The following is a 24,676-nucleotide window of genomic DNA, read 5'->3' as shown; positions in this document are numbered from 1 at the left end:
TGGGACACACGCCTGGAAGTCTCCAGTCCCAACTGGAGACCTTGTAACATCCAGAAAAGAATGCTGGATGTCATAGAAACTTGTCAAAAGTTTTGATCAGTCCAGGTCTGAGTGTATACACCTGTACCGATTGGAAAAATTAGTTAGGAGAGGACTGTACTTCATCACATCCTCTTGCCGCTCTGTGTCACCCGATCAGTCGGCCTCTGGCTGGTTGTCTATGTAAGGGTAATATTTCACGGGCCGAGGAAGGGCCCGATCAACGATGTAAACGAGTGCCGATCTGCTAGATCGCCGCTCGTTTACTGGGTCTATTCCACGGCCCGATGATCGTTGAGCTGCAGCATACATTACCTGTCAGGTCTTCTGCCTCTCCGTCCTCCTCCCTGGGTCCGCCGCGCTCTGGCTTCAGAATGGCCTTTCAGCTGACAGGCCACTCAGCCAATCACAGGCCGCGGGGGTCCCGGCCTGTGATTGGCTGAGCGCTCAGTCAGCTGACAGGCCATTCTGAAGCCAGAGCGCGCCGGACCCGGGGAGGAAGACGGAGCGGAGCAGACGACCTGACAGGTAATGTATGCTGCTGCTGCTTCTCAAATCGTCGGTCGCCCGCTGTGTACTGCTATTCAACCGTAGCGATGCGCGGTGGGGGAATGATGATTTTTGGCCCTAAATGAACGATCAGCCGATGACATGATCATCGGCTGATCGTTCTCTCTATTTCACAGAGTGATTATCGTTACTGTGGAATAAGGCCCTAAGTCTATAGAGCCCAACTCACATCACTTGACACAGAGAGAATTGTGCTGAGCGTGGCCTCCTCACTTGTTCTTCTGATCAGTACAGGTCTGAACACTCAAACCGATGCGCAAGCACACAAAAAATTAGCAGGATTCAACAAGGACTGTAAACCTAATGATAAATTATGAGCAAGTTCTGTGAGCTTTTGTGCTGCATGGGAAAAATGCGCAAGTGCAATAAATTGTGCAGATGATGGATGCGCCCCAAGATCTTCTTCTTAAAAATTAGATAATTGATTACCTATATTTTCAGACCATAGGATTGCTTATCTTACTTATTTGTGATACATGTTTTCAGTATAGTCTGTAACTAATTTTTAATACTTTTTTTGTAACTTTATTATTCCATTAAGAACGCCCTGGTCCTCCAAAAAGCATCAAGTTGGTGGATGTATGGGGCTTTAATGCAGCTCTGGAATGGACCCCACCCTCGGATGATGGTAACGCAGAAATTACTGGTTATACCGTGCAGAAGGCAGATAAAAAAACTGGGGTAAGAATCTGCTGTTAAAATTCTACATGTAAACAAAGCCTTGTCGGGCTGCGTTGGGTGTTCCGCAGTGAAATCCACTGCCATATCTGGTACAGTTATGCCCTATGGCCTTTGCATTCTTCCTGCAGATTTTCAATCCACTGCAAGAAAGTAGCCCCACTGTCTTATTAACTAATCAGCTGCCAGACCTTTTAAAAAAAGCTCATACATTACCTGCCTGCACTCCCGCCTGCTTCTCTGGCTCCTGGGTCATTGGCGGCAATCAGTGTGTTGCGGCGGGACAGCGCACTGATTGGCTGAGTGAGATGTCAGGGTGCCGGAGCATGGGTAGGTAATGTATGAGCTTCTTTAAAGGTCCGGCAGCTGATTAGTTATTATGGCAATGGGGCTACATTCTTGAAGTATATTAAAAACTCTGAATTTGCCGCGTGAAATCCGCTGCAAATGCAGTACGTGTGAATGTAGCCTTATAGGAAAATGGCAAAAGTTTTGAGTGGTAAAGGTCTTATGGTGCGTTTACATAGAAAGATTTATCTGACAGATTTTGGAAGCCAAAGCCAGGAGTGGATTTGAAAACAGGAGAAATCTCAGTCTTTCCTTTATGACCTGTTCCCTGTTTATAATCTGTTCCTGGTTTTGGCTTCCAAAATCTGTCAGATAAATCTCTCTGTGTAAACGCACCATTAGACTACAACCGTTTTAAACTTTTGTCATGTCCCTGTGTTTGCAGTGTGCATTTAACACATACCCTAAAAAGCTCAGACACCCTACAGCTGTAGAAGTTGGATGCCGCCCTAGGGCTGCCAGGAAAACATGGATATGGCCTATGGCTATATCCATGTGTTTCAGGACTCCCTAGGGAGGCATCCAAAGTCTGCAGTCGTAGGAAATCAAATGCCAATCCTGAACAGTATGACAGGTCCGCTTAACACCAGCTGTAGGACCAGAAAGGGCCCTTTAGGTTGTCCGCACAGTTATCTCCTGGTGATGTAAGATCTGATTCAGCCACTAGTGGGAGCTCATGGCCAAATAGGCTTTTATAAATCCTTTGTGTGTTCTACAAATATGCCACAATAAAAACTACATTGTCAAGCGGACCAAGTAGTAAGTCCAGCATGATCGACCGGCCATTGTTCGACATGGACGTATTAAGCAACTCACGCTGTTCTTACACAATGTGAACATGGCCTTTAAATATGCCCATGTGAAACCAGCCTAAGGGGTCATCTGGCCAGGAACATTTTTTTATTTATTACCTGGCTCTGCAGAAGGGAACATAACAAAAAGTTACTACCCAGCTTACCCAGCCCTCTCCCGGCTTCTTCCAGTCTCCCCAGTGCCTGATCTTCACTGCAGTCCTCTCAATGCCGTCTATGCAGAGGTGGCGTTTCCTGTCCTCCCATTATATTACTGGAAGAAGTGTACTAAAGGGACAGTGTTTTTCCAAAAAGAAAAACACTGCATGCGAAAACACCCCTAGGCCTCCTTTCCGCCATTTTTTATATTACAAGGGGATGAATAAACACCATATCTAGGGCATACTAGAGAGGACCCAAAGATTTTCCAAACTGCTGGTTCATAAGTAGTTTATTACATATTACTTCCATAACTGAAAAGCACAACTAATATGCATTATTGTTACACAGTATAAATGTCAGGAACTTCAATGATCAGATATATTTTTAGGTTTTTTTTATGCTTGATGTTTTAGGAATGGTTTACAGTTCATGAGAATTATCGCCAAACCAACTGCACCGTTTCAGACTTGATCATTGGAAATTCCTACTTCTTCAGAGTGTTCTCTGAAAATCTGTGCGGTCTTAGTGAGAAAGCCGCCGTGACTAAAAATCCCGCTGTCATTAAGAAACAAGGTGAGGGATTCCTGTGTTATATACAGTGTGTTATGCTGTGTAAGAACATTTTACATGATATTAAAGCTTTACTGTCATTTATAAAAAAAAAACAAAAAAAAAAAACTTTCAACCTGTCCCAAAGAAATGTCAAAAGTTTAGATTCATCAAGGTCTCAGTGATTCCCACGACCTCTAGATATAATCCAGTGCACTTCAGTCAGCTTGCAGGAGTCAAGCTCCATATGGTGCGTTTACACAGACAGATTTTGAAAGCCTGATTTGGCTTCAAAAATCTGTCAGATGAATCTGGGTGTGTAAACTCACCAATAGACTTATAAAGAAGCCTGCAATCAGCTGGATAAAAAAAAATTCTTTCAAATCAATTTTGTAATTTACTTCTTACTTCTATTTAAAAATCTCCAGTCTTCCAGTACTTATCAGTTGATGTACTGTATGTCCTGAAGGAAGTGGTGTATTCTTTCCAGTCTGACACAGTGCTCTCTGCTGCCACCTCTGTCCATGTCATGAACTGCCCAGAGCAGCAGCAAATCCCCATAGAAAACATGCTCTGGACAGTTCATGGACAGAGGTGGCAGCAGAGAACAGTGTGTCAGACTGGAAAGAATACACCATTTGCTGCAGGACATACAGCAGCTGATAAGTACTGGAAGGATGGAGATTTTTAAATAGAAGTAAATTACAAATCTCTGGCACTTTCTGCCACCAGTTGATTTAAAAAAAAAAATTGGGGGATGAACAACCCCTTTAAGCCCTGACCCAGAGAATGAAGCACACTGGATTTTTTTATAGAAACAAGTGGGGGCTTTTGCACTATGACCCAAAAGTCTTGTGCCAGAATTTGTTAGTTCTACTCCTGGGTTTGGCTAAAAATACTGTCAAATTCAAATATCAATATCTAATTTTTACAGGTTGCTGTAATTAATTGGGGAGATGTTTGACTATTTGCAAAGTAAGGTTGAATTCTGAAGATTGAACTGAGATTTCACTGTGACAGGTTCCCTTTAAGGGTATTTGCACACAAAATAATTCTCGCTTCACCCTCTGCCCATCCCATAGACTCCGTTCTATGGTCAGGAAGATTCCACCATTCGGCCAAAAAATGGAAATGTCCTTTCTTTGGGCGGACGGCGGAATTTGGCTGACCATAGAATAGACTCTACGGGACGGGCGGAGAGTGAAGCGGGAGTACACGGGGACAAGCGGCATAACCAGCGGCAGGTTATCCATGAAAATTCCTTAGTGTGCACCCTTATTCCTTAGCCAATGTATACAACAAAAGATGTGACCATTGCACCTATAAAATTACTTTCATTCACTGCAACCATGACTGTATTTTCCAGTCAAGGTGAGCAGTTAGAGCCACCATGCTGGGTCCTCAGGCTCTGTTAACCACTCTTGGGGTATACGTGCACAATATTTTTTGAGGTGAAAATACAGTCGTATTTTAATAATTACGGACGTATTTTTCATCTCAAAAAGCTTTGGGTGAACATACCCTTGTGGTCATTTACCACTGTCTGAGGGGAAGGGGGAACAGCATTGTTACTCTAACCACTTGCCATGGCTGTTCTCAGACACAAAACTAACAGCAAGAATTAAAAAAAATAAAATAAACCACACTCATTTTTATTAGGATACATTCACTTATTGTTGTGGGCTAATATACAATATAAGATCAGCCAGTCACAATGGAATTGACCGATATATATATTAGTTAGGCTCGATCCCAGGCAACCACCTTCCCTGGTGATATTTTATTGTAATATTTAATGTTATTATCATGGTAACCTAACTCACACGTTCTATTGTTCTTTTTCTATGTGTATAGAAAACACTTACAAGCAGCCTGACTACAATGAATGTGACTTTTCAGAAGCTCCAAAGTTTACTCAGGCCCCTACTGACAGAACAACAACAAATGGATATACTACCAAACTATATTGTAGCGTACGTGGCACCCCCAAGGTAAGAAAATCTGAAGTTTAGCACATATGTATGCGAGCCCTGTTCATACTAAAATATTGCCTTATAGTTTTTGTATTGTTAAGGGGAACTATTAGCAGGTTACAAGAAGCTAACCGGCCGATAGCTCCCTAGTGCGCATGGGGCACTGAGGAGGAAGGCTGCTGAAATTGAGTGGCCTTTATTTAATGGCAAATAATTGCTGTTGTTTTAAAACAATGGCCGTTGTTTTGAAATATGGCCCGTTATTTGCCATTAAATGGCGGCCATCCATTCAATTTCAACTGTGTATGAACATAGCCTGTGTTTTCAATCCAATCCTGGTTTTGGTTGAGAAATACTGACCAAAATACTAAGCAAAAATATTGTGTGGGAACCTAGCCTTAGACATGCAGTAGTAAGGCAATAGACATAGGGACAGCACTCTGGTAGAAACCTCCCTTCCTATGTAACTACTTTTCTTGAGAATGTGCCCTAAAGTGACTCTGTACCCACAATCTGTCCCCCCCAAACAACTTGTACCTTTGGATAGCTGCTTTTAATCCAAGATCTGTCCTTGGGTCCGTTCGGCAGGTGATGCAGTTATTGTCATAAAAAACAACTTTTAAACTTGCAGCCCTGTGCCAAATTGGCGTGGCCTAGAGTGTCTGTGCCCTAGGATTGTGACACCCCTCCATCCCTCCTCATCATTAGGAATGCCCTGGGCAGGATTTTTCCTATTCGTCACCTGTGTGAACACTGCACATGTGCTGGATCGCTAAAGCCTCTGTGCAGTATTCACACAAGGAATGAATAGGAAAAATACTGCCCAGGGGCATGCCTAATGGGGAGGAGGGACGAAGAGGCCGTGCAAGGCTTGGGCACACACACTCTAGGCCACGCCAATTTTACACAGGGCTGCCATCTTAAAAGTATTTTTTTAGGACAATAACTGCATCACCTGCCAAATGGACCCCAGGACAGATCTTGGATTTAAAGCAGCTATCTGACGGCACAAGCGGTTTGGGGGGTCCGATTGTGGGTACAGAGTCGCTTTAAAGGGGTTGGCCACCTTTAACAAGATTTTTTTAGAAGCCATTGTGTATAAGGCGATATGTAGTTATCCATGATATATGGTCTACAAGCTGACTGTATACTACGGCCTGAACTCTTGACCTCTTATGGAACTTCGGGCATCATGATTTATTGTGATGCTGGGAGCTCTGAAACAGTTATAGCTCCTGTATTTGCATCAGAATTTATACTGAACTGACCCGGCTGTGCCGAGAGTCCCATAAGAGGTCAAGAGTTCAGTCCATGGTACATAGTCAGCTTGTGGACATGTGTATGCCACCTTACTGATACAGAATGCCTTCTGCGCACCTTTGATGTAGCTTTGACTTCTGCTGGTCCCCTATCCCTAAATGAGTCCGGACGGCTCTTCATACATAGCTGCCTATGGAAGGGCATATACCGATAGTAAATCTTGTTAAAGGAAGGTTCACACACAGTAAAATAAAAAGCAGGTCATAAATAATTTGGACGGTCGTAATGAATTACGGCCATTATTCTATACTGTGTGCCCACTGCTGGCCAATTTCCCATTGACTTTAATGTGGGTGTGAACATTGCCTAAAGATGGCCAACCACTTGAACAGTGCCAGTTTATTTGCTTTGAATGGTGGGCCATATAATTCTGAAGACACACTGTTGCCGAGACTACAGTCACATTTTGCAATGTTTTTAATACAAATGTTTGTTTTCAAGCCCAAAATCGTATGGATGAAAAACCAAATGGAAATCAGAGAAGACCCCAAATTTCGTTCTCTTGTAAATCAAGGAGTCTGTTCTCTGGAAATCCGCAAGCCTTGTCCCTTTGATGGTGGCGTGTACACATGCAAAGCAATTAATCCTCTGGGAGAGGCAACTGTAGATTGCAAACTTAATGTCAAATGTAAGAGAACGTTGATAAAGTCATAGTAATAATTCTCTTTATTTATAGGCAAACTTCTGTTATGTCACAGTATGGTTCTTTATTCTTAGGAAGGATTATCTTATTACTTACACAAAAAATAATTCTGGTACCATCACAATCCAAATTCTGCCAAAAAAAACCAACAACAATAATGTGACGCCATTCCCTAATATGTTGATGGAAAAATATTTAAAATATTTCAGATATTTGGCAAAGGCAGTTCTATACTGATCATGTTCATTATTGCAATGGTCCTAATCAGTGTCAGCCATTATTCTATAGGGAGGGTGCACTGCTGGCCAATTTTTCATTGACTTCAATGGAGCGCATTATTACATTGAAATTATGGCTGTATTTTACCTTTACTTTATGATGTGTGAACATGGCCTCTTGCACTTATTGTACTCCTTGTATTTATCACTTACAAAGCTTGTGCAATTATTTTTCCACCACTCCAAAACTTGACATATAACAACCATTGAACCACAATGGCCACAATTGATTACGACAAATGAAATTAAGCATACAGTATATTTAACACTAAGGCTGCATTCACACGTTCCGTGTTTGGTCTGTGAATCACGGACGTCATGGACATGCAAAGCGCAGTTTCAAGCAAATTCCAAAACTTTCACAAACCGACCATGTTCTGGTGTCAGAATGACAGGAGTAAAAAAAAAAAAAAAGGCTGTGAAATGGCCAAAAAAAGACATTTTAGGAACATAGCCTCATTGTGAATATGGCGTTTCAACTCTGACATATGCAAAGCACACAAAAATTGAGATACAAAATGTTCACATGATGTTACATAGATTCTTTTCAGCGAAGAGGCAGAACAATAACTCTGTACGGACGTGTGAACAATAAATTAATTTAATTTAGTATGTGTATAGACGTGTAAGAGAGATTATCTGGTACATCCTGTTTGATGCCGCTGTGATTATTGCCTTTGGTTTTGACACATAATATATGTGTCATATACATAATATATATATAAAATATCATGATTTTGTAGTGTTCTTTTGCATAAGAGTGAAGGTATTAATTTTGTTCTTTTTTTTTCAGTGGCACAATAAACACAGATTTTTCATCACAAGGTAAGTAACAAGTTATAATTTGAATGGAGAGAACTTCGAGCACGCTTAGATTTCTCCGAACCCAGATGCGCGGCATTGAAATTGGATGCAGCCCTAGGGAGTCCCGGTGGATATAGCCTGTGGCCTACAGTATAGCTGTGTCCAAGTTTTTCAGGACTCCCTAGGGCTGCTTCTAACTTCTCCAGCCAGCGGTAATCAAATGCCAAACAGTCTTGTTCATACAAACCCATGTGTGCTTAAACGAGAAGTCCGTCGAAAATGTTTATTAAAGTGACTGTACCACCAGGCCCAGGCAGAAGCACTGGAGGTGGGCTGACCTTAGTGGGAAGAAACCCCAGCCCCTCCATGACGTGACTCCATTAGAATCAATGGAACCCTATCATAGAGGGGCTAGGGTTACCTCCCACTAAGGGTAAGTCGGCCCACCTCCAGTGCTTCTGCCTGGGCCTGGTGGTATAGTCACTTTAAAGTATTGTATTGTCCCCCAAAAGTTATACAAATCACCAATATACACTTATTACGGGAAATGCTTATAAAGTACTTTTTTCCCTGCACTTACTACTGCATCAAGGCTTTACTTCCTGGATAACATGGTGATATCACTTCCTGGATAAAATGGTGATTTCACGACCCGACTCCCAGAGCTGTGTGAGCTGAGGCTGCTGGAGAGGATGATGGCAGGGGGACTCTGAGGGACACAGGGCACTGGAGGGACACTGAGCATCCCTTTGCAATCATCCTCTCAAGCAGCCAAAGCCCGCACAGCTCTGTGAGTCGGGTCGTGACATCACCATTTTATCCAGGAAGTGAAGCCTTGATGCAGTAGTAAGTGCAGGGAAAAAAGCTCTTTATAAGCATTTCCCGTAATAAGTGTATATTGGTGATTTGTATAACTTTTGGGGGACAATACAATACTTTAATAAAAAATTTAGCCGGACTCCTTTAAAGCTCGGTCAACTCTAAGGTTTTGCCTTGTTAAACGTGTTATTTGTTATTATTACATTTAACCCATACTACATGAATTTTGCAGTGGGTCCAATAATGGAAAGGATCTGCACAACATTTTCCATATCTAGGCCACATTCATGTGGCCATATGCAGATAGGTTATTCTTAACTCAAACATTTATGGCATGTCCACATATCCATACGATAAATTTCCAGTAGAGGCAGGTGCTAGAATGGGGAACACCCCTTCCCCCCAAACCTGTTCAGCCTGGTTGCAGTGGCTGGAGGTTTTGATTCCGAAACACAGTTTAAAGGGGTTATCCAGTGCTACAAAAACATGGCCACTTTCTTCTTTCTTGTCTACAATTTGGGCGGGGTTTTGTTGCTCAGTTCCATTGAAGTGAATAGAGCTTAATTGCACCTGAACTGGAGACAAGAGTCATGTTGTCTCTGAAATAAAGTGGCCATGTTTTTGTAGCACTGGATAACCCCTTTAACACAGTCTGTGTGACTCTTAAACACATTAATGGGAATAGACATAGACAGTGTAGGACTCTAATTAATATCTATGAGACTAATCCGTGAGGTCTGTCTATTACTATGCTGTGTGTGATGATTGGTGCTCCACGCTGAGCAGAAGGAGGTTGTGATGTGAGTGATTCTGATATTATGTGATTCTGTGCATTATGATGTACGCTACAGCGTATACAGTGTATTATGATGTACGCTACAGCGTATACAGTGTATTGTGATGTACGCTACAGTGTATACAGTGTATTGTGATGTACACTACAGCGTATACAGTGTATTATGATGTACACTACAGCGTATACAGTGTATTATGATGTACACTACAGCGTATACAGTGTATTATGTACGCTACAGTGTATACAGTGTATTATGATGTACGCTACAGTGTATACAGTGTATTATGATGTACGCTACAGCGTATACAGTGTATTGTGATGTACGCTACAGCGTATACAGTGTATTGTGATGTACACTACAGCGTATACAGTGTATTATGATGTACACTACAGCGTATACAGTGTATTATGATGTACACTACAGCGTATACAGTGTATTATGATGTACACTACACACTACAGCGTATACAGTGTATTATGATGTACACTACACACTACAGCGTATACAGTGTATTATGATGTACACTACAGCGTATACAGTGTATTATGATGTACGCTACAGTGTATACAGTGTATTATGTACGCTACAGTGTATACAGTGTATTATGATGTACACTACAGCGTATACAGTGTATTGTGATGTACACTACAGCGTATACAGTGTATTATGATGTACACTACAGTGTATACAGTGTATTATGATGTACACTACAGCGTATACAGTGTATTGTGATGTACACTACAGCGTATACAGTGTATTATGATGTACACTACAGCGTATACAGTGTATTATGATGTACACTACAGCGTATACAGTGTATTATGATGTACGCTACAGTGTATACAGTGTATTATGTACGCTACAGTGTATACAGTGTATTATGATGTACACTACAGTGTATACAGTGTATTATGATGTACACTACAGCGTATACAGTGTATTATGATGTACACTACAGTGTATAGTGTATTATGATGTACACTACAGCGTATACAGTGTATTATGATGTACGCTACAGTGTATACAGTGTATTATGATGTACACTACAGTGTATAGTGTATTATGATGTATACTACAGCGTATACAGTGTATTATGATGTACGCTACAGTGTATACAGTGTATTATGATGTACACTACAGTGTATAGTGTATTATGATGTACACTACAGCGTATACAGTGTATTATGATGTACACTACAGCGTATACAGTGTATTATGATGTACACTACAGAGTATACAGTGTATTATGATGTACGCTACAGAGTATACAGTGTATTATGATGTACACTACAGCGTATACAGTGTATTATGATGCACGCTACAGTGTATACAGTGTATTATGATGTACACTACAGCGTATACAGTGTATTATGATGTACACTACAGTGTGTCCAATGTATTTTGATGTTTTGTAGGTGTCAAAGTAGGAAAATGCTTGATTTCACCGATTTCTAACTTTTCTTTTCCTTTCTGTTTTAGGATGGATATCTCGCCAGGTTTTCTCTAATATCACATTCTGTCAGAATGAATTGTTTGCTTTTGAGCTACATGAATATGTTTGTTGTACTGTCATCCCTCTAACTATATGCAGTCTGCAAATAAAATATGTTGGCACAAAAATGCGTATTCACTTGTCCAACTCAGTATACCAGATAATTTACCATAATATGTGATGGTGTATCTCAGCTGTTACAAGATACACTCAGCTATAGGCTCACTTTACACGGAGTAAAACTGGTGGAATTTCTCTGCGAAATTCTCCGCCACGGAATCCCGCCAGCCTCCGTGTCATACTGTCAGTCTATGAAAGGCGCGCGCCTCCTCTCTCTGCGCCTCTCCGCTCGGAAGAATTGACATGTCCACACCCAAAGCTGTTGCAGAACATCTCATTTCATTGCAGACTATTGCACAGCAAGGTTGCAGCACCTGCTGCCTCATTCAGCGCATAGTAGAATGCGGTAATCACACTTCACTCATCCTAAATGCCCCAAAAAAGATATCTATGTACATTTTCACAGGATAGATAACAAGTGATTGGAAAGGGTCTGACCACTGTGACCCTGACTGATCGTGAAAATGGGGGTCCTGTGTTCAGCTTTGTGAATGGAGCATTTAGCAGCATTCTGGATTGCGGCTAAATTTACAGACTATAGGACTGCTTAAGATAGGTCTGTCTTATCCGCTATCCTTGAACGGAGTGGCACTCAGGCCCCATTCTTGTGATCGGTGGGTCGGACCCCTGTTGATCATATATTACCTATCCTGTAGATGGGTGGTAAGTTGTAGTCTTGGGATAACCCCTTTAAGAGTTTTAATTGAGCAAAAGTAGTAAAAATGATAGAAAACAATATAAATTTGGTATCTCAAGACAGGCCTAAATGTATGAGGTACACACGTCTCTGATGGTACAAGTGTGGCACAACTATGATGCACTGAAATGGTGTATCAGGTATCTTGTGATACCAAATTTATACTGTTTTCTATCATTTTACTACTCTTACACAAATAAAACTCTGTATACCCCTAAATAAATTCCTTAAGAGGAGTAGTTACTAAAATGGGGTCACCTGCAGGGGTTCCCACCCTACCGATATCTCAGGGGTTGTGCATATGCAACATGGTGCTCTAAAGCCAGTCCTGCGAAGTCTGTACTATAAATGGCGCTCCTCTCCTTCTGAGCTCAAACAGCAGCGTATGATCACATATGGGGGAAATTGTGTAACACCTTTTAGGTGCATATAGATGTATGTCTAATTACTCACAATGCAAACACAAGATGGTGCTATAGTACAACCGTCATCGTAGGAACCCTGAACCCTGGAAACAGAAGTTTAGCAACGTCCGCCCCTAGCAAACAGAGCCTGGAACAAGAGTGCAAAGCAGGTGGAATACCCAGAGAGGACCCTTGCTTTACCATGTTCACACAGTTCCTAGTACTGCTTCTGTACTATTTATTAAAAAAATGTCATAGGCACGTTACGTAATTATATATATATATATATATATATATATATATATATATATATATGTAATTTTAACCCAAATATACCATCACAGGTACTGATATTTTCTTTAGCAGTACCTGCTTGGCGCTGGGATCCCGGTGACACTGTCCTTTTTTCAGTATGCCATTGCGTTCCCGCACTCAGCGCTGTTTTCTGATTCAGTGCCGGCCCGGCTCACAGTAACCCCAGCGTGACCCTAACCCCTGCCCTCTGTGAGTCGACCCTGCTTGATTCTAATGGAGATGTGTCACTGAGGGGAGGGGTTATCGTCACACGGGGGGGCACCGGGCATGCCCTCAGTTCTTTGAGCTGGACCAGTACCCAAGCAGAAAACAGTGCTGAGCGCAAGAACCTGGCAGCATCTTAAAAAAGGCCCTTGTCACTGGGAAAAAATGTTTCAGTACATGGTGCATTTATTGTGAATTTTTTTTTTTTGTATACATACATACATACACTAGAATTGAGCAGCAGCAGTAGGGGAGACACAGGCCCACTACCAGAACCACTAGTGATAGTAAACACCGATTCCTAAGCAGAGGCTGCCGCACACAGCGATAGTGACAGGCCGCCCACCGGGTACTCTAATAAGAGTGTGCTGTGTGGCAGCGCTTGATCAGAGAAAGGGCACCGTGATTTGTTTGTTGGCAATAAAAAAAGGGTCTGTGTCACCCTTTACTGCTGCCCCTCAATGCTTCCCAGTAGTATACAGCCCCCTGTGAGCTCCCCCAGTAGTATACAGCCCCCTGTGAGCGTCCCCAGTAATGTATGGACCCCCTGTGCACTCTCCCAGTAGTATATAGACCCCTGTGCGATATTCCAGTAGTATACAGCCCCTGTGCGCTCCCCCAGTAGTATATAGACTCCTGTGCGCTCCCCCAGTAGTAAACAGCCCCCCTGTACGCTCCCCCAGTAGTATATAGACCCCCTGTGCGCTCCCCCAGTAGTATATAGACCCCCTGTGCGCTCCCCCAGTAGTATATAGCCCCCTGTGCGCTCTCCCTGAAGTATACAGCCCCCCGTGCGCTCCCCCAGTAGTATATAGCCCCCTGTGTGTTCCGCTAGTAGTATACAGCCTCCCTGTGAGCTCCCCCAGTAGTATATAGCCCCCTGTGCACTTCCCAGTAGTATATAGCCCCCCTGTGAGCTCCCCCAGTAGTATATAGCCCCCCTGCGCACTCCCCCAGTAGTATATAGTCCCCCCCTGTGTGCTCCCCAGTAGTATATAGACCCCCGCTTTGTGCTCCCTAGTAGTATATATCCCCCCTCAGCGCTCCCCCAGTAGTATGTAGCCCCCCTGTGTGTTCCCCCAGTAGTATATAGCCCCTCTGTGCTCCCAATCCCATATAGCAAAAAAACCCAAACACTTATACTCACCTGGGTCCGGAAGTCTTCTCTTCGCTCTAGTGGCCCCTCTTCCTGGCACCGGCGCTGCAGGGACGTCACTCGTGCACTGGCACCATAATGACAGAGTGGCCTTTTGTGACTGGCCACAAGAGTGGCTGACAGGGAGGGAGACAATGGCTCTCGCTCTGTCAGTGCTATGAGTAACTATGAGCGCTTGTTATGAGCACTCATAGTTACAATGCAGAGTGCAGCAGTGGGCTCTATGGATGTGTAAGTAGATTTTACTTACCCATCCCGATGGCACCCCCTGTGCAACCGCACTGGTTGCACAGGGTAAAGGCCGCTCCTGCTCAAGGGTTGGTCCTTTAACCAGTGGGCCCAGTGCAGATGCACCATTTTCCCTCTGGTTAAAGGGGCTCTGGCAGCAGCTGCCAAGCCTAATAAAATCGTGCAATGCATTATGGTGTATTTATCTGACAGATATTTGTAAGCCAAAGCCAGGAATGGATTTGAAAGGGAAGAAATCTCAGTCTTTCCTATATGACCTGTTCTCTGTTTATAGTCTGTTCCTGGCTTTGGCTTCAAAAATCTGTCAGATAAATCTGTCTGTGTAAAAGCAACGTTAGAAGAGGCCGAGGTGCTAAAGATAAAAACATAGGGGGCATTTAACAAGGCCAGTGTATTATACATAAAGCCCCGTCCCCATGCAGTCCACCAGATTTACTAAGAGGCGCACGCCATCTAGGTACCAGCATGCCTAAACAGCATCGGAACATGGAAAGAACGGGAATGCAATCAGTTCACGTGAGTGTATGCACAAGCTTGCTGTTAGGGTCACAAGAAAAAAAAGTGCTTTTTCAACACATATAGGTCATAGTCATTAGCAAACAACGGCCGTTGTTATGAAATATGACCGTTGTTTTTACATAGTGTGAACATGTAACTGATTGTATTGGATTTTTTTTAAATACATGAAAATGTGTTTGATCTTGTTTTTCTAGTGATATTCTAATCTGTAAAACTTTAAATATTTCATAGATAATGTAAGTAAGTAAATAAAAGTAAGCTCTCTTAAATCAAGGGCAATAATTAAAATAGTAGTAGTAAAAAAATAAAAAAAAAACTACCAAGGCTTTTCATTAGCATATGGTGTACAGGGCTCTCCTGACCGTCCACCGGCAGATGATGTCGGTGGAGATAGGGGTCAGATAGGTGTGATGGAAATCACTGCCCAACCCCTTTCTCCTTGGAGAGATAAGCCACAGCCAGAGCTAATCTGTCTACGGCTTACCCCTCCCCTCAGCCATACTGAACGTTCCTGTGTATGAGAGGGATAACCGCCAGTTAAAGAAGGTGTATGGCAACCTTTTAATACAACCTTCCCAATCATTCTATAAGTCCGCACTTAGCACAGTCCCAGAGTCATCGGTGAGTTTGGACGACTTTGCTATCAATAGGTGCATTATGCAATTTGTACTATATATAGAACAGAAACAGTAAAGTTCACCCTGAATCGCTGTTATGCTATGAAACAGTTAATAGATAAGGTTGTAAGAGCCGTCCTTTGACAATGAATTTACATATGCGTAAGCACAGGGGATTTCCAAGAGAGGTGAAAACAGATCTATGGCCGGGCAAAGGTCACTTATCTCCTTGTAGAATTCAATCATTACTAACTACAACGTATTCACTTTCCAGGAGAATTTAAAGAAATAAACCAAATATTACATTTCCCTAAGGATTCTAAATATATATATATATATATATATATATATATATATATATATATATACAGTGGTGCCTTGGATTACGAGCATAATTCGTTCCGGGACCTTGCAATCCAAATCCACTCTTATCAAATTTTTCCCATAAGAAATCACTGAAATTCAGACAATTGGTTCCACATCCCAAAAATAATGATTTTTTTTAATTTTTTTTTTATTCTGAATGACATGTAAAACAAATTAAATAAACATTTAGAAACAGCAGAAATGTGATTATAAGTCACTGTACAGTATAGCAATCAGCATGTGGTGTATAATGTATAGTATAGTGCATAAACCTGAAAAACAGCAGCAGTTTGTAGATACAGAATGGAGCTGCAGATCCCCATAATGCAGTAGCGTAGTACAACAGGCTAGAATAGAGAAACAGGGTAGCTGTCAGAGGTCTGTGTGGTCACATGACAGCAGTGGGGGAGGGGTGTGTGTTCAGCATGGACCAATCAGGAAGTGAGAATCAAAGAGCTGTGCAGGAGGACAGTGACAGAAACTTTTCTATACAGCAGTGTGAGTAGCTGATTGTGAGTGCAGGCACATTATAGCAGCAGTGTATAGCTGAGTGTAAGTGTAGGCACATTATAGCAGCAGTGAGTATAGCTGAGTGTAGGTGCAGGCACATTATAGCAGGGATGGAGAGGATAGGAAACACAAAGGGTGACAGAGACTGCAGGGAGCATGAAGGAATAAGCAGGGCAGATGTGAGCACATAATGTGGCACTCTCTGTTTGGGGAGAGAGGGGTTACAGCTATGGAGAGATAACCTCCACAGTCCTGTCCCCTGATGCAAGCCCCAGCCCGGAGTGGATCTGCTATGATTTGGAAGGTGAGGGAGACTTCCTGGGTCAGAGTACAGTGCTGTAGACCCTGCTATGCAGACCATGCCCCTCCTCCACTCCCTCTTCCACCCAGTACAGGAAGCTCTTAAACTTAAGCAATGCTGTTAATCCAAGTTACAATTTTTGAAAAACTGTGAGCTCTTCTTGCAAAATGTTCTCAATCCAAGTTACTCTTAAACCAAGGTACCACTACATATATATATATATATATATATATATATATATATATATATATATATATTCTCTCCTATATATACCCTCCATGTAGGGATGGTCCGAACCTGCCGAGGTTCGGGTTCGTATGAACCCGAACGCTCGGCAGCAGATTCCCGCTGTCTGGTCGCTCCGTGGAGCGGGTGGATCCAGCGGGAGTAACGCCTGGAAAACTGGGATACAGCCTATGGCTGTGGCTGTATCCCAGTTTTCCAGGCGGTCCTCCCGCTGGATCCGCCCGTTCCACGGAGCGAGGGTTCGGGTTCGTACGACCATCCTTACCTCCATGTATAACCTGACTTGTACAGGACTTCTTTGCAAAACTAGGCACATACTGTACCAGTAGCTTCATGGCTTCTAGTGCTATTAGCTGCTATGGATCTTAGGGTGCCCATATATTTATACTAAAGCCACCCAACCAGTCACTGTCACTGGCAGATGATGTCTCTGGGGGAAATGGTCAGGCACAATGGGTTTTCACTGCCTGACCCTTTTGGATTGAGCTGATGCCAGATCGGTCTGGTTATGGCTTACCCCTACCCACATTAGAACACATTAACATTTATTTATGCCCAACGTTCATGTGTATCAGGAAAAGATAGCGATCATTTGGTCAACAGTTATTGAAGGTGTATACACCTTGATGGCTAATATACATAACCAAGGGCTGGAACAGTACAATCGTATGTGATGACGCCAGTGATGTATACACAATAACTAAATGCTGCTATCCTGAGAATAGATACTGTGGGAAAAGGTGCATACAACAGAATTGCAGTAGTGTCCTTTACATGCCACAAGTGCCTGGTAGATAATCCTACTAAGGTTCTACAGTTGCATGAAAAGCATTCTGATATGTGTATCTATTCACATCAAAGGAACTGAACTGCAATATCTTATACAAACTGAGGACAATGGTGGTGCTGTTTATCAAAGAAAGCGGCTATATTATTATATTACATAGCAATATATACTGCATGGCAGAGCAAAATATGGCATAAAATGCACACAGCATAGTGGCTAAGCGGTTATGACTCAAGGTACATACTGATAGATTACTGTAAACACCAACGGGGAGAAACACCAATAAGAGTGATGAAAATCACTCTCCAATCTAGTTCTGCTGATTCTCCGGCACTGTGCTGAATCTCTGGCACTGCTGATTCTCTGGTACTGTGCTGATTCTCTGGCAATGTGCTGAATCTCTGGCACTGTGCTGATTCTCTGGCAATGTGCTGAATCTCTGGCACTGTGCTGATTCTCTGGTACTGTGCTGATTCTCTGGCAATGTGCTGAATCTCTGGCACTGTGCTGATTCTCTGGCAATGTGCTGAATCTCTGGCACTGTGCTGATTCTCTGGTACTGTGCTGATTCTCTGGCACTGTGCTGAATCTCTTGTACTGTGCTGAATCTCTGGCACTGTGCTGATTCTCTGGTACTGTGCTGATTCTCTTGTTAATGTGGTAATTGAACCTCATAAGGCTGTGTTCACACATGGTGTTTTTGATCCGGTTTTCCTATTTTGCAGTAAAGTTGCAATAAAACAGCACCACATTGCCATGATTTATACCAAGTTAAGCCAAATACCAGTAACATAACTCAACTTTAAAACATAAAGAAAGCATTCTCAAAAGCCAAAATTATCACACAATATGACTATGCTCACACTAAGTAAAAAAAAAAATGGAAAAAAGACACCTGCTTTTTGTAAAAAATAAAATAAAAAAATCCGTTATTGCATCATTTTAATTGACTTCAATAAATTACATTAACGCCTATGGAATAACAGACGTCAATTTTAAAAAATCTAAATGGACAAGAAAAAAACGTGGGAACATGTACACAAATTACTGTACCACCACAGAATAAAGGGTGAAGACGTTGAGGTGTTTCTAGTGAAGATGTAATCCTGCTATTGCTATCCCGTGTAGCTTGGATTATGCTTGCCTGCTTGACCATATCTGTACAACCTGAATCTCCGCCTGACCTGGATCTTAAGGCACCTGACCTGATCCTGCGCTGCTGCCTCTTCTCTGGTACTGTGCTGATTCTCTGGTACTGTGCTGATATCTCAGGGGCTGTGCTAATTCTCTGGTACTGTGCTGATTCTCAGGTACTGTGCTAATTCTTTCATACTGTGCTGATTCTCTGGTACTGGGCTGATTCTCAGGTACTGTGTTAATTCTCTGGTACTGTGCTGATTCTCTTGTACTATGCTGATTCTCTGGTACTGTGCTGATTCTCTGGTACTGTGCTGATTCTCAGGTACTGTGTTAATTCTCTGGTACTGTGCTGATTCTCTGGTACTGTGCTGATTCTCTGGTACTGTGCTGATTCTCTGGTACTGGGCTGATTCTCAGGTACTGTGTTAATTCTCTGGTACTGTGCTGATTCTCTGGTACTGTGCTGATTCTCAGGTACTGTGCGAATTCTCTGGTACTGTGCTGATTCTCTGGTACTGTGCTGATTCTCTGGTACTGTGCTGATTCTCAGGTACTGTGCTAATTCTTTGGTACTGTGCTGATTCTCTGGTACTGTGCTGATTATCAGGTACTGTGCTAATTCTCTGGTACTGTGCTGATTCTCTGGTACTGTGCTGATTCTCAGGTACTGTGCTAATTCTCTGGTACTGTGCTGATTCTCTGGTACTGTGCTGATTCTCTGGTACTGTGCTGATTCTCAGGTACTGTGCTAATTCTCTGGTACTGTGCTGATTCTCTGGTACTGTGCTGATTATCAGGTACTGTGCTAATTCTCTGGTACTGTGCTGATTCTCTGATACTGTGCTGATTCTCTCATTGACAAACTGGTCTGACTATGCTTATTAGTAGAGAAATGAAATGCAGAACAGGGGCGGTCACCACAAATGAAGGTAATAATAATACATAGGTGTAAAAAAACTCAAGGTACGATGTTATACTAACTAAACAAGAAAAGGAAAGTTGTGTATTCAAAAAGAGGCTGCACTCTACAAAGACATCAGGTATAAAATAACGGATGTTGTCTGCACGGACGCCAAAATAATGATCATGTCAATTATGTCAAATATGATGTCTTTTGCAAACAGCGGATGTTATTTTTTCGTTGCTCACAGTTTTTCTTTTTTCACCGTCCTTTTTTTGTTTTTACTATTAAATTCAATGGACTTTTAAATTCATAAAGTATTCATAGCGGTGTATTGAACCCAGCAATTATTACAGCAGGATTTACCGCACATATATAAAATACACCGACTCAGAACCTTGCAAGTATTATAGCACAGTCAAAAAGACTATACAAATACCCTCAAGGTAAATCATAAGCTGCACACCTATTTTAAAGTGAGCACTGTAAATACACGTCAACACAGGTGAATTATCTTTAATCATTTGCGAATAAAAGTTAAGTTTTACTATTGGGGAAATATAGGTATTCTGCCATTTGGCAAAGACTGCAGACTTTTAAATTAAAGACACGTCCAAAGGTTTATTAGTCCATCTAAACTAGATTAGTGTACCAACTGCTGTTACTGCACTGACGGGCGGTCAATCCCAAAATAACAAACGTCATTTTAAAAATTATAAACGGAAAAGAAAAAACATTGTGGGAACATAGCCTTATAGTGAAAGGTGACACCAGTAAACACTTCAATAGATACAGCTCACAGCTTAGCCTCCCCCTCCTTGTGGAATGACCTCTACCAAAGTCACAGAGTATGCCCAGTAATCTTTCCCATTTATGTGAGTGGGACAGGTCTGTCCAATGTCAATGAGGCTCACTGTAAAACGTATCACTAAGGGCCCTATTCCACGAGACAATCATTCAAAAAATGGTTAGATCGTCCGTAATTAAACGATAATAATTTTGTGGAATAGCAGACAACGATTAACCAACCAACGAGAAATCGTTGGTTGCTTGATAGAATTTGGACCTATTTTTATCGTTTGTTAGCGAATCATTTCCGCGTTGTTCAGTGATAAGACGTCATTCGGTCGTTTGCAGTACCGACAACAGGACGACTGCAAGAAAGATCATAAGTATCGATCATCGTTCTGTGTAATTGGGTGAATGATTTCAGGTCGTTCGCCATAGCGGTCGTTTGAGATTGTTTATCGTTAATCGTCGAAAAATCGATTAATGGAATTATACCCTAAGTGTTGCTAAAAATGACTCAAGCAAGATGGCGGCGCCCATAATAATGGACAAAGAATAAATAAATAAGATCAAAACAGAAACAACTAGAAAAAAAAATTTTTTCAGGATCTGGCTCTAATCAGTAAAAAAAAATCTAGGTAATATATGAAATTTAAGAAAACGTCAACTGCAACGCTTTTGTACCTCTCTGGAGACTGTAACCACCAACATTACTGTACCATTGTATGTAATAGTTATGTAAGCTTGGTGGCTTGAAATATGTAAGTGTACGTGTCGTCTTTTGAAAGGAAAGCAAGCATGAAGAGAGAGCCAGGAACACAGTGCTCATGAACGTAGGGGTTCCCGGCTGTCATTGATAGCCTGACACCTGTCGCATCTGCCGAGGCTAGATCACGGCAGTTAACCCTGTGATCGCAGCACTTATAGTGCAGAATAGAGGGAGAATTCTCCCTCTGTACACATCAGGGCTGTGTGGAGCGATCAGGGCCGGATTAAGGTTGGTGGAGGCCCTGGGCAACAATTTTGTTGGGGGACCCCCATTTTCTTCCCCCACAAATAAACCATACAGCAATCGATACAGGTGGCTTCTTACTGTAGGGGACTTAGCACCTCCCCCTCCTCTCTCCTGGCTGTATGGCTCAGCATCCTCCTCTGTTCTGCAGATGATGGTCCCTAGAGGCTGCAGTCCAGAGGAGGATGCCAGACCCGAGAGACAGAATGGGGAAGAGGTGAGCATCACGGTGTGTTCCCACTTAATTCAATGCAAGAACACAGCACTTTAGCACTTTCTGTGCTCTCTTGCCCTCTGTGTTAGCCACCACAGCTAGCATATGGAGTTGTGAATCGCTGAAGGAACCTGGACTTGCAAGTCTAAGTCCCATCTTCAGTTCCCAACCATATAAACTACCTGAAGCAGTAAAGAGCAGAAAGTACTTAAAGGCTGTGTATAATCTATAGGGGATATGGTACATGTGAATATACCCTAAGGATCATGGCATATATAGCTGCACACAGGCTACATGTCATATGCTGCACACAGGCTATATATACACCATATGCTGCACACAGGCTACATGTCATATGCTGCACACAGGCTATATACCATACACTGCACACAGGCTATATACCATACACTGCACACAGGCTATATATCATACACTGCACACATGCTATATACCATACACTGCACACAGGCTATATACCATACACTGCACACAGGTTACATACCATACACTGCACACAGGCTATATGTCATATGCTGCACAGAGGCTATATATCATAGGCTGCACACAGGCTATATACTGTACCATACACTGCAAACAGGCTATATATTATAGGCTGCACACAGGCTATATAACATACACTGCACACAGGCAATATATCATAGGCTGTATACCATACACTGCACACAGGCTATGTATCATACACTGCATACAGACTATATACCATACACTGCACACAGGCTATATATCATAGACTGCACACAGGCTATATATCATACACTGCACACACAGGCTACATGTCATATGCTGCACACAGGCTATATATATATATATATACCCCTGCTCTGATATATGCCCCCATAGTATATGCCCCCTGCTCTGATATATGCCCCTATAGTATATACCCCTGCTCTGATATATGCCCCTATAGTATATATCCCTGCTATGATATATGCCTCTATATAGTATATACCCCTGCTCTGATGTGCCAATACAAAACAAAACCTCATACTCACCTGATCTGGGCAGATGACAGGTCTTCTCTCTTCTGTCTCTTCTCTGTTCATTCAGCCTGTCAGCCGCTGTGACAGATGCTCCAGCATGCTCCATGATGTCACATCCCTGCTGGAGAGATCAGGTTTCCTTGCTAAGGTCCCATGCAGTCCTCTCCTCAGTGAGGGGGAGAAGCAAGGGGGAGTGAGGACCTCGGTAGGAGACAGGCACCCGGAAGCTTGACAGGAAGAATCTATTCAAAGACCCACCAGGGGGGAGTCTGAGCCTGCCAGGAGGGAGATGCTTACACAGGATTAACCCTACACCTCCCTCCCTCCCTGGACAGCATGCAGTGTGGCCAGTGCTGTGTCCAGGTAGGGTTTCCACATGCTTTTTGCGCGTGGGACTGACTCCCAGACACCACTTCCGGGTTGGGGCTGGTGGAGGACCCCTAGTGGTGGAGGCCACTGGGCACATGCCCCTTGTGCCCTCCCTTTAATCCGGCCCTGGGAGCGATCACACAGCCCCATTAGATGCTATGACAACAGGAGGTCTCCCTGACATCCCCAATGTCATAGCTACGGTGGCTGATCAGGCTCAGCCCTAAAGCAGCTATACTATGCAGATCTGCATTGCAAAGTAATCGGCTTGTCATTAGGCAATCAGATATTGAAGTCCCCATGGTGGGACAGTATAAATACATTTAAAAATATTAAATACATATTAAAAATATAAATACAGTATAATAAACATATAATTCCCATAGCCCCCAATGCTAATAATAAATGAGGGGGAAGTACACATATTTGGTATTGCTTCATGCGTAATGATGCTGACAATACAATTATCATTTGATTAAACTGGTATGGTGACCACAGAAAATTCTAAGTTAAAAAAAATGCTAATTTTTGTCATTTTGTCATGAAATGTGGCATATTTCACAAGGAAATTGTACACATATCGGCCAAAATTTACCACTAACCGAAAGGACAATATGTCACGAGAAAACAGTCTCAGAAACGTCTGGATAAGTTATAGCATCACACAGCTATAACCACATAAACTGAGACAGGTAAGATTTCAAAAATTGTCTCTGGTTCTTCAAATCAACCAGAGATTTGTAATTTACTTCTATTAAAAAGTCTCCAGTCTTCTAGTATTTTCTAGCTGCTGTATGTCCTGCAGGAAGTGGTATTCTTTTCAGTCTGAAGAGCAGGAGAGGTTTTCTATGGGGATTTGCTGCAGCTCTGGCCAGTTCCTGACATGGACAGAGGTGGCAGCAGAGAGCACTGTGTCAGACTGAAAATAATACACAACTTCCTGCTGGACATACTGCAGCTGATAAATCCTGGAAGACTTGAGATTTTTTAATAGAAACAAATTACAAATCTCCGACATTTCTGGCACCAGTTGATTTGAAAGAAAAAATCTGGTGAACAACCCCTTTAAGGGACTATCTGGACCAGTCCTAAAGAGGTTAATTAAGGGACCAACAACCTGTTATGCTAAAAAAAATAAAAATAAGGGTGAATAAGAACTGGATGCAAAGCAGCATTTCATGCTAGAAAGTTGTGCCTATACAGTATGTCTCCATGATGCCATCTTGCAGGACACCAATTTCAAAATCTGAATTAACATCTCGGAAATCTTCATGTTGCAATGAAATGTGAATATGCGCTGGAAAATAAGGCGTGTAATGCTACGTGCAATCCTACTTACAAAGAATGTGGCACAACTGGTAAAACGGCCCTTCCGCTATATTATATAACCTACCAGATGTAAAGCAGCAGCTATCACACTACAGGGACCTTCTGAAACATTAGTGATTCACACATATCAGACGATACGGCCTTACAGATAGTTACCAGGACTTCTA

At 42.4% G+C, this 24,676-nt stretch overlaps 1 protein-coding gene across 1 annotated transcript in view; it reads left to right on the top strand.

Annotated features, from left to right (window-relative positions):
• The window catches only part of LOC138793852 (myosin-binding protein H-like), a 47,286-nt gene extending 35,895 nt beyond the window's left edge, over positions 1 to 11,391 (top strand). The window contains exons 6-11 of the mRNA XM_069972566.1: positions 1,151 to 1,290; positions 3,002 to 3,161; positions 4,992 to 5,128; positions 6,872 to 7,058; positions 8,145 to 8,176; positions 11,251 to 11,391. Of these exons, the coding sequence (XP_069828667.1) occupies positions 1,151 to 1,290; positions 3,002 to 3,161; positions 4,992 to 5,128; positions 6,872 to 7,058; positions 8,145 to 8,155 (635 nt within the window). The 3' untranslated portion in view covers positions 8,156 to 8,176; positions 11,251 to 11,391. The remainder of the gene's footprint in view (positions 1 to 1,150; positions 1,291 to 3,001; positions 3,162 to 4,991; positions 5,129 to 6,871; positions 7,059 to 8,144; positions 8,177 to 11,250) is intronic.
• Positions 11,392 to 24,676: the final 13,285 nt, after the last annotated feature.

The sequence above is a fragment of the Dendropsophus ebraccatus genome, chromosome 5 (genome assembly GCF_027789765.1).
Source record: "Dendropsophus ebraccatus isolate aDenEbr1 chromosome 5, aDenEbr1.pat, whole genome shotgun sequence".
Classification (NCBI taxonomy): Eukaryota; Metazoa; Chordata; class Amphibia; order Anura; family Hylidae; genus Dendropsophus; species Dendropsophus ebraccatus.
This window is presented reverse-complemented; position numbering and strand designations above follow the sequence as displayed.